Genomic DNA, 15218 nt, shown 5'->3' with positions numbered 1-15218 from the left:
AAAATAATTACTCCCCTGTAGCAGCAGTTAGTACTGGTGTACCACAGGGCTCGGTTCTGGAACCCTTCTTCTTCATCATAGCCATCAATGACCTACCTCATCACATAAATAGTACTACCATATGCTATGCAGATGACACAACCCTACTCACCTCACATCAGAACATCTCAGCTTTGGACAATAACACACAGGAATCACTCAAATCAGCCATCCACTGGTTCACATCCAATAAATTACTGTGTAACTCTGAGAAAACACAACAGCTTCTCTTAGGGTTACCCAAAACCATAGAAAACAAAACTGTAAAACTATTAGGAATGCATATTGATTCCAAACTTAATTGGGAAGAACACGTAAATCAGGTTTGCAAAAAGCTTTCAAGAGTCTCCTATCTCCTTTGGAAACTTAGGGACATGATTAGCATGAACTTTCTGAGAACAATGTACTGTGGACTCTTCCAGTCACATATTACATATGGCCTTCTCATATGGGGGCACAGCTCTCACAGTAACAAAATTTTGTTGATGCAGAAAAGAATGCTGCGCATAATGTGTAAAGTCGGTCCCACGGAGCACTGTCGTCCTCTCTTTATAAGGCTAAGACTGTTGACCATTGTAAACTTGTATATTTATATCTGTGTGTTACACATTAAAAACAATGGTATGGAAGGTGTTGTCAGGGAAGAAATTCATAACTACAACACTAGAAGGAAGGCAGATTATGATATACCAAGACACAGACTAACAAAAAGTAGTAACTCACACAAAGTGAATACCTTAAAAATATTCAACAAACTACCGCAATCTGCTCGGGACATGCCCACAAAAATTCTTAAACAAAATTTGTACAATTGGTTATCTGACAATCCATTTTATTCTATGCAAGAATATTATGATCTGAGTAGCACAGAGATAAACCTGTAATTGCATAATTAACTTAATTAACTACTATATATACTGTTACAAAATATTTCATATCTAATACCTTTGTATTTCAACTGTGTTAGGTAACTACTTTATTTGCCAGTGTTATGATGTGTTACGTAACTACTGTGTTTGCTACTACAATGTAACTCATTTTTGGTACCTTTGTATGTATCTGAAACAAGAATATGTATTAAGCATTGTAGTCACCTGCTTAAGGTTTATGTTATTTGTAAGTTACTCATATGCTAATTATATCTATGCCTTATATATAGTGTCTGGAATATTAATATTATTTTATGTACTGACGAAGCCTATTTCATCTTGCATGATCAATGGCTAATAAAGAATCTTGAATCTTGAATCTTGAACCTCTATGGGTTCACTAGGAAGGTCAGACTGCATTAAGCCTTTTGATGTCACACCAGTTGTCTTTACTCTCTGACATTTATCACATCTTTCTAGTCTCTCCTTAACCCTTCTCCACAAGTTGTTAAGTGTTACTGTCTCCTGTATCTTAGCTACTATTTTCCTGATCCCATAATGTTCAGAACTCTCATGCAAGTAGTCAATAAATTTATCAACATGTTGGTCAGGAAAGCTTAACTTCCAGTCCTGATCATTCAAATTTTTCCTCCTAAAAAACAACCCTTTGTGTATAGTATAGTACTGTTTCACCTTTGGAATGTAGTAATACTGTTTAACCAACCTTAAATTTGTACCCTCATTCTGCTACCTTCTCATTTGCTTGCAAATTTTCCTAAGTTTCTTGTCCTTCACTCTCTGCAAATAAAGCAACCTTACTTGTTCTTGATGGTTCTCACTACTGTCAGTATCCTTCTTCCCTGTTGGCAACCTAGATAACACATCAGGCACAATATTGTTTTACATACCTTACCTCCAAATCAAATTGGTGGAAATACAAAGCCCACCTAGTTAACCTGGTGTGTTTCTGCCTGCACTTCTGAAGGTAATTCAAAGCCTTATGATCTGTATACGCTATGGTCTTATGTCTAAGTAAATAGTACTCAAATTTTTGAAATCCAAATTTAATTGCCAAAGCCTCTAACTCTGAAATGGAATAGTTTTTTTCCATGTGGTCGTAATGTTCTACTAACAAAAGCAATGGTTTTGTGTTCAGCCCCCATCTCAATTGGAAAATTTCTATCCCCAAACCACAAAAACTTGCATACAGAAAGTCAGTGAAAAATTTGGAGGTCCTAGCATCTTATTATTTACTAATTCCTTTTTCAAACTCTGAGATGCATCTTCTGACTCCTCTGTCCAATCCCACACCACATTCTGTTTCAACAAAACACCAAGGCAAGTATAGTTAAATCACATCTGATGTGAACTTTCGGTAGAAGCCAAACAAGCCATATGTAGCTTTAAGATCCTTCTTGTTCTTGGGGTGTGGGAAATCTGCAATGGCAGCAAACTTTTCTGCATCAGGATGTATACCTTCCTTGTTAATCCTGTGACCCAAAAATGAAATTTCCTTCTTTACAAATTCAGATTTACTTAATTTTAGTTTTGTACTTCATCTATACATAGCCCTCAGTACAACACTTACCTTCATGTAAAAATGCTGTACATGGCCTAGATTCCTTGGCCAAACTGATATTCCAATAGCCACAAGTCAAATCAAAAGAAGTCTGAAACTTACACTCATGGAACTTTTGCAAAATGTCGTCTATGTTAGCTGGTGTATCACTCGCCCCTACAATGATTTCATGTAACTTGTTGGCATCCAGAACCAACCTGACTCCACCATTCTTCTCCTTTACAACCACATGTGGGTTATTATACCAGCTGGTTGACCTTTTAATAATCCCCCATGAGACCATCTTTTGGATTTCTTTTCTCTCCGCTTCCTTTTCTGAAAATGGAATAATATATTTTTTTCTGAAAAATGGTTCATGATCCTTAAATTTTAATTTGCACTCAAAATCTTTTACCAAACATGGGCTGTCTGAAAATGCCTTACTGGTGCTTTTAATTCCTCCCTTTGATTATCTGCAACATCTCCAATATCCTCAACTCCCTTTATTATTTCCAACCTTACTCTCTCCTCCTCCTCTTCCTCAGAGACCTGCCCAGTGGTCAAAACTCCTAATGGCAAATCTAATTCAGATTGCACACACTTGCCCATCTCTTCCAAAAATGATACTTCATACCTACTTCCAATGCACTTAAAATTAAACTTACCACTAGCAAAATCAATATTTATGCACCATTTGTACAAGCAATTAGTCCCAAATATTACATCAATGTTGAGATTTTGAATCACCGACAACTTGCACTCCTACAGCTGTCCTGCCAATTCCAGTTAATGGTACCTATCATTTCACACTCTTTGACAGCTTACCAGTTGCTTTAATAATTTTTATTTCAGAAACATGCATCACCACTATAACCTCTGTGTTCTTAATAGATTCAAAAAATGCCTGTGAAATGCCATTCAAGTCACTACCACTGTCCAGTAAATACTTTACATGTATACTTTATACACTTGCTGTTATTACAGTGTGCCACACTTCCTTTTAACTTACCACGTGTACAAGAAATTCTCATTAATCCTTTCCCTAGAAAAACTATCATCCTGCTTACCAAAACAATTATCAGACACAGTAAAATGACATAGCATGGGCCTCATCCTCATTACCACTCTCAAACTCCAACTCTTCATTAAGCCTAATATTATCCTCCTTTATTCTTTTTTACTTAACACATTGCCATAATTATAAATTCAAATACCTCATCCCCATCACTGCTGGATTTGTCACTGCTATCATCATTACAGCTACTGTCAGAACCAGACGTACTGTCACTTTCGTTCTCCTCAAATACTTGGCTAATTAGTTGACCCTTGTTTCCATTATTGGACCACAAAGCAAAACACCTGAATTTCTCGTGTTCTCTTAAAAATTTACCATCCATTTAGGTACTTTGGACATCCTCACCAACAGCAACACACTCTGTTTCATCACTTAGTTTTATTATAGTAACTTCCTCCTCTCCTTTTACATGATAAACATAGCTACATGCACCATCATTCAACATCTCACTAGAATTAGAATTTACTCTTGTCTTACTACTATCATTTACATTACCCTTAACTGTGATTACACCACATTTATATACATGTGGCTCTTCATGACTACCTGTTCTAGTGTGGTCTGAAACTGTAGCATTACCTAGTTTAAGTGGTTTGATCCAGAATTTCCATCTTCTCCTCCATTTCTATTCCTCAAATTTCTACTAGAATTAGTTCTGTTCATCCTATTTACCTGAAACACTCTCCCTGATTGATTATTATCTACAAAATTCCTCCTACAATCTTCCACTGAGGGCTTCACCCTCTCCATTTTATCAACACAATTCAAAAAATCACTAATATTACCCCTAGGGGCAAGTACAAACAATTCTCTAACTTTCTGAGGCAACTTAGTTTCTAACTCTATAATTACTAATTCACCACCTATCTCTTTGTCCACATATTTCAGTTTGCTTATCCAAAACTGAAAGAAACCTTTCACACTCCCTTTCTAGAGTTAAATCTCTCTCCTGCTCAAAATTCTCTGTTGCAGCTCTTTGGACCAATACCGGTACCATGTGGATAGATTCACACATTAAGAAGCACAGACAACTCTACATGCAAAAGGGATTGACGCCCCATTTGTCGTTCCGTAGGCGTACTGTGTTTCAGTCATTGTTGCCTGTTGCCACAAGTATACGACCTTCATCTTTATATTATTCTAAGTGGGACAAGCAACTGCCAAGTAATTGGAGAAATATACTGCGAGTGTAAACCCCAAGCCCTCAAGGTCAGTAACACTGTCAGAAGTCTGTGATACTTTAAATCTGACATTAGAGACTTTTCGTCCAGTGACATTTGCGCTAGCTTATCAGTATCGCAGAAATGCTGTACCTTCTGCAGTAAAAGGTGGAACATATTGTCTCTTATCCCACATTTACTTTGTATCCCTTCCACATGGAAGTGATGGAAAGATAAAACAGCTTATGTCATGCTAATTTGGCTTAACAACAAGTCAAGGGCAACTCTTTTTTTAAATACTGGGACCCTATAGTTTTAAAAATTTGTTTGTCCTTCACCTGATCCTTCTGATACAGTTTCTGTTGCTGTCTGTACTTACAATGAGAGGCACTTTTCTTGTCCTGTAATAGCTTTGCACAGAATCTAGCAATCTGCACATTCTGATACTCCACAAGCTTTTTCTAGACACAAATAACTAGACTTAATTTAACTTCTTAATTGTCAAAGCAGGTCTGTGTTGACGATTTATATGAATCTGGCACTGATATATCGAGAGTTGAAATTGCTGCTTCTGTGCCATAGGATTGTTTTACAGTTTTAGATGTCAGGTTTCTCTTTATCGTCAGTTGAGGTGGTGGGATTATGGAAGTGTCCGATTCCACCCGCCTCCTTGCCGCGTGACGTAAGGGTGTTGTTTGTAACATCATTACGGCGCAGAGTTTATTGGTTGGTTGTGTTTGTAGATGTCACCTTGTTGTGTTTGATAGTCACCCTGGTAGTCTATGTTTATGTGCTTAGTGTAAAGTGTTGTACTGGGTTTATTTGAGCTTGGGTTTAGGATGTAAGCATAAGAATTTCGGTGTTAGAATGGAAAATTTTAGATCTTAAGTGTGCTGCCTAAAAAGAAAATGCTATAGGACAGACTGAATAAAAGTATGCTGTCTGTCCTGTTTGTCGGCCAGTACAGGGAGAAGGACTTCTAAGTGCAAAGCAGGCAGTACTGACATTTTTAGGTTGTACCAAGAAGGCGAACACTCTGAACAAATATTCCAACAGTAATTAAACTTTATTCTAGATAATTAATTCCTCTTTTATTGCTATTTGGCGGTCATTGTCTCATCACTATTTACTGCCTGAGGCTAACATAAGGTTATTTGCACAAGATCAGATGCTGAAACTACACCCATCTGCAGAGATGCATGTCACAACTGTAATGTGGTGTGTAATGTCATGGTGAGGGTGGATGTTTTTGAGTCTGTCTGTGTTTGTAGATGGTGTGATGTAGTATTTGGTGCCGCTATCTCATGCTGGATGTTTGTTGGTGAGTTGTTTGACATGAACTGATTGTTTCAGATAGGTATTGGAAGAATTTGTGCTGGCATTCTGATGAGTTACTTTGGATTTGCATAGTATGGCTGATGGATTCAGAGTTAAATTTTTCTTTGTTCTTCATTTGTGTATAAGATACAGATATTTATGAGTAGGTGATTGCATGTTGCAATGGGTGACTATATGATGGTTGTGTTAGAGTTCCTACAGTTAGTTGGACTGATGGTGAACAGTTTTGGATTTTTACTTCTTTTCTCTCTCTCTCTCTCTCTCTCTCTCTCTCTCTCTCTCTGTGTGTGTGTGTGTGTGTGTGTGTGTGTGTGTGTGTGTGTGTGTGTGTGTGTGTGTGTTTCGGGGGGGCGGTTAAGTACTTCTGTGTTTTTTGTTTTATATTCTGTATATGGTATGAGTTTCTTGACTATAGTTGTTTGTGTATATTGAAACTGGTGATGTATTTGGAAATTAGTGATGATGCAACTTTCCATAATTTTCAAGTGTTCCTTGTTAGAGTGTCATAATTGTGTTGGATTGTGTTTGGTAGGTATCATGGCTATTGATGTACCATCGTTGTAAGAAATCATTTCTGGAGTTAGTCATGTGAGCATGGTTTCATTTGTTGTATTGTGGACTTCGTTTTAGACAGAGTAAGTGAAAGTGTGGATAATGGATTTTAGAATTTGAGATGTGGTTTTTTGTACAGTGGGTTTCATATTTTGCTGCCATTTTGGTCAAGTGAAATTTGTGTCATCGAGTTTTGAAGTTGTGTGCCAGTTCACAGTATCTAGGGCTTTGTTTGAGCTATACGGTTGAAGTAAAATTCACAACACAATGTTTTAGAGTTGTATGTTTTTTCCTGGTATGGAGGGCTTCTTTGGAAATACATAGGTCAGGTGAAAATTGTGGTGTTAAGTTTCTGAGCTGTGTATGGGTTATTGGTATTGTGGGCTTCATTTGAGATCTATAGACCACACATAGTTTTCGTTTTTGCAATTCATTTGTGTTAAATTTTAAGGATTTTGTGCACTTGATTTTTGGGTGAATATTTGTTTTGTAGTGATATCATTGTTCTTACTGTCATATATTTCATTTGTCCCCACCAGAAACCCTCTTCTTCATTCAAGAGCCTTTTCAGTTTCATTCTGTTGCTGGTGTTAAATATCACATGTTATTCATGTTTGCTTGCTGGTGTAATGACTTCGTGGTCACCATATTGTACATTTCTGAAATGGATGTGTACACCACATCGATGACATTACTACTTAAAACACGTGATTCAAGTCATGACCTTCAGTTATGCCACTTTACTTTTATAATAGTTACAGCAGAGATCCCTTTATATAGACTCATTTTGCTTTTCAGATATGGTTTGTGTGTGTTTTTAACACTTAAAAATAATACTATGTTCCAAGGATCATTGGTCCGCTTCTATCAAAATGGTGTATTTTACATTGGTGGATCCTGTAGTTATAGCAAGATGGGAGAACAAAACATGTGCACATTGAATGTGGTGAGATGTATGTGCAGTTCACACCTGGCCACAGCTGCCTAACTCCAACAATGCTGCAAACATGCAATAAGTATGTACCATCTGATGATGGTGATACAAAACAAGTCGTGGTAAATAAAGATTGAAAAATAATGCAAAAGGTGGCCAGTTGCAGTAATTTATGAAAACCTTTATTCATCACACTCACATTGTCCCACATATATAAGGGATAGATCTTAAAGTTTTAAAATTGTGTTGGTTCCTGTCAGAATATATTAGTAGGAAAATAACAGAAAACCTTTGTGGCTGTTGTTGAACACTTTCATGAGCCTTTGGAAGATTGAGTGACAAATGATTACTATGTTTTGATCTGAATTTTTATTATAATAACTTACTCGCTGACAAACAACTGATATCACAGGGTTGTTGGTTGTATACAACATTCCATATACTTAGAGTGAACAACAGCTGCACACACAATGAAAATGCAGCAAAACATATGTTCAGATTATTTTTATTGTTGTCTTTGTCAGCATCAGCGAGAAGTTCATCAGTGGGGGTGGTGGACAGGGCAACAGTTGGCTCTCCCCTTTCCGTGTCCTACTGCTCCAGAGAAAGTTGTGTGGTGCCTAAAAGTCAGTCATTATAGTGAGCACATTGCTGCCATCCAGATGGCACCCTGGGCCATGGGGTGCACAGGAAGAAAACGCACACCAAACTGTATTTGCGGATAGCTGCCACCACCCTGTGCAGAGGAATGGGGTGCTAAAAACACTGGTGCACAGGGCGCGCACCATCTCTGATGCAGAGAGTCTGCCCCAAGGACTGGAACACCTCAAAACTGTATTCTGGAAAAACCGGTACTCGGAATGGCAGATCAGATGCGCTCTCCAGCCCTCCTCTACAGTACAGCATGTGGAGACGGAAGAAGTAACAGAGAAAGAGATAGCCACTGCCTATATACTGTATAATGGTGCACTATCGGGGAAAATAGGATGAATATTGAGGAAACACCATGTAGGAACTGTCTTTTTCCCACCAAATAAAATGCAAGCATTATTGGGAAGCGTCAAAGACGATCTCGGTTTGCGGAAGGCCGGCGTATACCAGATTCCATGTCAATGTGGGAAGACTTACATTGGACATACAGTGTGCACCATGGAAGATCATTGCTGAGAACATCAGAGGCACACTTGACTTGGGTACCCCAACAAGTCGGCGGTCACATGACTCTGTTCGTCCAAAAATCACAAAATGGACTACCAACATACCAGGGTCTTGGCACAGACATCTGAATACTGGGACAGTGTCGTTAGAGAGGCTATCGAAATTCATACCAGGCAGAGACTCATCAACTGAGATTGTGGCTACAACCACAGCAGGGCATGGGAACCAGCATTGACTCTAATTAAAAACACACTCAGCAAAGGAAACAAACAGGCGACTAGGGCGGACGTGGCAATTACACCGACACCACCACAGACGCCAACGCCAGTGTCTCACCAACCACTGATGCGCAGGCGGGGACCATGGAGAGAACGCCTTGTGAGGGGAGGGATTTAAGATGGCTGCCTGCCCTCATGAGCTCAGCACACGACGATGCCGACATGTTCAAAATGTTCAAATGTGTGTGAAATCTTATTGGACTTAACTGCTAAGGTCATCAGTCCCTAAACTTACACACTACTTAACCTAAATTACCCTAAGGACAAACACACACACCCATGCCCGAGGGAGGACTTGAACCTCTGCCGGGACCAGCCACACAGTCCATGACTGCAGCACCTTAGACCGCTCGGCTAATCCCCCGTGGCTGCTGACATGTCTGATCGGCGAAATATTGTGCTTGTTGGACACTATGGACTCAAATACACCCATGGACTGTTCAAGCAAGAAATACACTAGGAGAAACTGAAGAATCACATGAAAATTTCTGCTAAATAGTGACTTGAACCTGCATTTCTCTCTTATTGTGAGAAAATATTCCATTTAGTTTTGGGTTTGTCATCAGATGTTAATATCAAGCAATCGAAACATGAATGGGATGAAGAAATACTGAATATTCATCTGTCCTGGAAAACTCATCAAAGACTCACTGTGCATCTGTTTAGAATAATCAAGAAATGGAAAATCCAGGATAGAATGTAATGAAATGAAATCATGTGGCTAGGGCCTCCTGTCAGGTAGACTGTTCATTGGTGCAGGTCTTTCGAGTTGACGCCACTTCGGCGACCTTCGCGTCGATGGGAAGAAAATGATGAAGATTGGGACACCACAACATCAGTCCCTGAGCAGAGAAAATCTCCGACCAGCCGGGAATAGAACCAGGACCCAGAAGACTGCCATTCTGTCGTGCTGACCATTCAGCTACTGGGGGCAGATGTGGAATGTAATAATATTGTGAAAAGCAGAGTTGCTACTCACCATATAGTGGAGATGCTGAGTTGCAAATAGGCACAACAAAAAGCTTTTTGCCAGTAAGGCATTCATCAGGATTAGACGACAAATACACACATACACACTCATGCAAATGCAAATAACACACATGACTGATGTCTCAAGCAACTGAGGCCACACTGTGAGGAGCAGCACCAGTGCATGATAGGAGTGGTGACTGGGTGGGGTAAGGAGAAGGCTGGGGTGGGGAGGGGTATGGATAGTAAGGTAGGGGTGGTGGACAGTGACATGCTGTTGGGGAGTGCACAGGGATGAGGTGGATAGAGGGTAGGGCAGCTATGTGTAATTGGGAGGTTAGATGGATGGCAGCATAGAGGGAGGAGGGTGGGGGAGGGATAGCGGGAAAGGAGAGAAGTTAAAAGACTGTGCGATGGAGGAATGAGGGCTGTGTAGTGCTGGAATGGGAACAGAGAAGGGGTTGGATGGGAGAGGACAATGACTGACTAACTTTAAGGCTAGGAGAGTTATGGGAATGTAGATATATTACAGGGAAATTTTCCACCTGCACAATTCAGAAAAGCTGGTTTTGGTGGGAAAGGTCTATATGACACAGGCTGTGAAGTAGTCATTGAAATGAAAGATGTCATGTTTGGCAGTGTGCTTGTTTCTTGGCCACAGTTTGTTGGTGACAATTCACGCAGACAAACTGCTTATTGGTCATCATTCCCACATAGAATGCAGCTAAGCTTGTAGATCACATGACTGGCTTCACAGGTAGCCCTGCCATTGATGGGATAGCTGATGTTTGTGACCTGACTGATTTAAGTGGTGGTGGGAGGATGTATAGGACAGGTCTTATATCTAGGTCTATTACAGGGGTATGATCCATGAGGTAAGAGGTTGTGTAGAGATGGATGAATATACTGTGTAGGTTCTGTGAACAGCAGAATACCACTTTCGGAATGGTGGGAAGGATAGTGGGCAGAACATTTCTCATTTCAGGACACAAGAAGAGGTGGTCGAAACCCGGTGGAGGATGTAATTCAGTTGCTCCAGTCCTGGGTGGTGCTGAATTATGAGGGGAATGCTCCTCTGTGGCTGGATGGTGGGACTTTGGGAGGTGGTGGGAGACTGGAAAACTAAGGCTCAGGAGATTTGTTTTTGTGCAAGGTTGGGAGGATAATTACAGTTTGTGAAGGCTTCAGTGAGACCCTCAGCATGCTTTGAGAGGGACCAATAAGGATACAACTACCATGAGTGGCTAGGCTGTGTGGAAGGGACTTTTTGATATGGAAGCTATATTTGGCTGAATATTTGTGGCAGTCTTTTTGTTGTGCCTATCTGCATCTCTGTTATATGGTGAGTAGCAACTCCCTTTTTCATGATATTGTTATGTTTAGAATAAGGTATAATGAGACAATTATAACACATTCAGCTAATGATACACAGCTTCTTATTTGTCATGTGTTCAGTTCTTTTTCCTTGATTCTTTTCACACATCACTTCTCCTCTGCTTGTGACTTCAGATTGATCAATCTGTGAGAGTATATAATGGGCTATGAAAATGAACACTTATTTACAACTGTTCCTTCTAGATATGATCAGTTTGGTTTGACCTTTTGTATTTGATGTGATCTTGAAGAAATAAAACAAGCAGAAGTAGCAACAATTATGATCAGTGTTTGATTTGTAAAAAATAAAAATTAAAAAATAGAGGTACCAGTACTGTGACCTACCAGAGAGCATTTTTTTAAATTAATGTCTTAAAAAATTATTTCAATACTTTTTTTGATCTGAGGTATTGGTATGGTATACCATCACAAATCAAGCACTGGTTATAACAACAAAAGCAATTGTTTTCTTTGCAATAGTGACACCAGTAACTTTACCTGAATTGCTTTGTCATCTCACAGCAATAAAAAAGGAAGATTCATGAATGAGATTTTCACTCTGCAGCGGAGTGTGCGCTGATATGAATCTTCCTGGCAGATTAAAACTGTGTGCCCGACCGAGACTCGAAGTCGAGACCTTTGCCTTTCACGGGCAAGTGCTCTACCAACTGAGCTACCAAAGCACGACTCACGCCTGGTACTCACAGCTTTACTTCTGCCAGTTTCTTGTCTCCTACCTTCCAAACCTTACAGAAGCTCTCCTGCGAACCATGCAGAACTAGAGCACTTGCCCCCGAAAGGCAAAGGTCCCGAGTTCGAGTCTCGGTCAGGCACACAGTTTTAATCTGCCAGGAAGTTTCAGGAAGATTCATGTTTGATAATATCATGAAGATGATAATTGCCACTCACCACATAGTGGAGATGCTGATTCGCAGATAGGGATAACAAAAAGACTGTCAAACAAAGCTTTTGGCCAATCAGGTCTTCATTAGAATCAGACAGCACACACACAAACACAACACACACACACACACACACACACACACACACACACACACACACACACACACATGGACACAGTCTGTGGCTGCCAAGGCAAGAGTTTGAGCATCATGCACTGCTGCTTGCAGTCTGGCTGAGACTGTGGCCATGTATGTGTGTGTTTGTGTGTGAAGTATGTTTACACACACACACACACACACACACACACACACACACACACACACACACACACACACGTGTGTGTGTGTGTGTGTGTGTGTGTGTGTGTGTGTGTGTGTGTGCGCGCGTGTGTCGTGTTTGATTCTGATGAAGGGCTGTTTGACAGTCTTTTTGTTGTACTTATCTGTGACTCAGCATCTCCATTATGGATTTGTTATAATGACCTGTTTTATATGTCTTTTGTCAGTTATGTCCTTGCTCACCACAACCACTCAAAGAGACTAATAAAAGAAATTGATCTCATGAATTTCTGTGTGTTGGAGGAACAGGGAGGTAGAGGGATCTGCTAGTATAGATTTATCATAGACCAGTATAACAGAATTTAAAAATTATTTCAAAGTAATCAATGAAATCAAAATATTTTTTGATTGGCTCTGTATGGTATCTGAACCCTGTCACATTCATCTTTTGTCATAATATATTCGGTTACATTAATAAAAAAATTTCAGAAAGAGTACACGACATGAAAGCCCCATGTATAACGGGCAGTCAAATGAAAACAAGACTAATGGAAGAAGTAAGTTAACTGTGTATTATTTAAAAAGTAATCACCATGGTTATGAATACATTTATGCCACTGTGAGACAAGATGGTCAATCCCTTCACAGAGAAATTTTTGGGGTTGCCTACGGAACCATGATTGTACCCATGTGTGCGCCTTATGGTGTGAAGCAAATGGATGGCCAAGAATTTCTTTCTTCAGGGCTTCAAAAATATGGAAATAACACGAGGAGAGATTGAGACTGTATGGAGGCTGCGTGAAGGTTTCTCAGACAAAACTATGCAGCATAGTTGAAGCAACCTGCCAACGAAACACCTGCCAAGGTGTACACTGCAGAAATTTCGCTGGCAGACCCTTACATATTCTCCATAAAGTCACAGTCTCTCCTCATGTGATTTCCATATTTTAAACCCCTGAAGAAAGACATTCATAGCTGACCTTTTGATTCAGATAATGAAGTGCATGCCTGAATAGAATAATGTTTCTGGAGGCAACTGCAAACATTTTTCCACAAAGACATTGACTACCTAGCCTTACAGTGGAAGAAATGTGTTAACAACTATGGCCATTGCTTCTGTATTAATGACTAGTTTACTTACTTTTTTTCAGATGTTTCATATTATTTTGACTGCCCTTGTATGGCACTGCTACTAAGTTTGCTTTTGTAGATCTGTGTACGTTTTACGCAAGTGCTCTATTACTATTTTATAGCATTTTATTTCTTATAATACCATGTTCCTCTCAGAGACTTGCAGCTGTGTACTGGGTTAAAGATCTCGCTAAGTTTCATATGTTTTTGGAATCCAGCTAGCTTATCTGCAGAGCTAAAGCAATCAACAGTAACTTCATGAACACTGATTAACATGAGCCATTTGTGATCTGAGAACCTTATACTCACTTATTTGAGGTGGATTCAGCAGAAGACATGCTTCTACTGCACAGATGAGGAACTTGAAATTTAGGAAGTTGGAATAATTCAATTTGCTAAACTCTGCTCCTCAGATAATGTTTTTATTTCTTTTTTATACTATGCTGTTACAAGGTGCAGCACATTTACATAAAGCACCAAATTCTTGTTTAGGTGATGTTTCAGTAAAGTTAATTATTCATCAGTTTATTTGAGTTCTGCTAATGGCAATGGTATCGTTAATTTTTCACTGTACATGTTCTTTTAAGATAAATCTGTAATTTACTTTATTCAGAAGCCATATGGTCAGAAACATACTGTGAGGTAACAATTGTTTATTCCCAGAGTGACATAAATTATTTGAAGGCCCTCATTTCACTCTTTCAGTAAACATTTTATTATTTGTGAAAAGTCATTAACTAAAAAGTTATTCGTAATTAAAGTCGTCACCACCCATAAAATAATATTATTATTTGTACCTTTCAGTATGTTTATAAAATCATAAATCTATTTGTAATTTTCTTGTTCTAATTTTTCTAAACTGGAAAATAGCTTCGGTTATCAGAGTAATTTGACAATTAAGAAAGGAGGAAAACTACTATCCTGTGGAATTTACAAGAGTTTCAGTAAATTCCCATGGCAGTGTGCATGGTATGAATAAAATAATCCACCCAACTTTATTTATTTCCCAATCATCTATCACATAGATAAACCTAATTATTACCTGCTTCCTCATAATGTCATTGCCACTAATTTTGATGTTGTTCTTTTTATATAGCATAAGGAATTTAGATCCTAGTAATTGATACAGTAACTTCTCCATGGCAGAGTCATGATTAGCTATTTTCATCTTAAGGGGATACGGAATCACTTATCCCCGCAATGTTAATGTATGCCTACTATAGGGAACATTTTCTCACAAACTTCTGGAGACAGAGAGGTAAAAATTTTACTGTATGTGCATTCATATGTTACAACAATACTGAAACAACAGTTTATTGTCAAAGTATTTTCTTACAGAGATATTGTACATTTTTTTTAAGTAAATTTTTTCCATCGCTTTTTACTAGACTATCACCCCTAAGTCTTTTGTAAATCAAGTAATTAAAAAATCGTTGTTTCAGTATGTAATAGGGACCTATGTCACTACGTCATAAAAATTTCAGACTTCTAGGTTGACCAGTACCTGAGATAATGTTCCTAGATGAAGTAAAAAGTAAACTTACGGGAAACGGAGAAAGAAGATTAAAACATTCCTGATCCGTAGCTAATACCCCCTTCACA

The 15218-nt window shown here is 39.0% G+C and overlaps 2 protein-coding genes across 2 annotated transcripts in view; both read right to left on the bottom strand.

The window, feature by feature from the left end:
• LOC126426981 (uncharacterized) overlaps positions 1–15218 on the bottom strand; it is a 635564-nt gene that overhangs the window by 276298 nt on the left and 344048 nt on the right. The window lies entirely within an intron of this gene.
• LOC126426983 (uncharacterized) lies at positions 2017–2796 on the bottom strand. The gene is made up of 2 exons (XM_050089141.1): positions 2497–2796; positions 2017–2398 (listed from the first exon to the last, which is right to left on the bottom strand). The coding sequence occupies exons 1-2, from the start codon at positions 2768–2770 to the stop codon at positions 2262–2264; spliced, it is 411 nt and encodes a 136-aa protein (XP_049945098.1). The 5' UTR covers positions 2771–2796; the 3' UTR covers positions 2017–2261.

This window comes from Schistocerca serialis, chromosome 11 (genome assembly GCF_023864345.2).
Source record: "Schistocerca serialis cubense isolate TAMUIC-IGC-003099 chromosome 11, iqSchSeri2.2, whole genome shotgun sequence".
NCBI classification, from domain to species: domain Eukaryota; kingdom Metazoa; phylum Arthropoda; class Insecta; order Orthoptera; family Acrididae; genus Schistocerca; species Schistocerca serialis.
The sequence above is the reverse complement of the archived record's forward strand: the minus strand, read 5'-3'. Positions and strand labels throughout refer to the sequence as shown.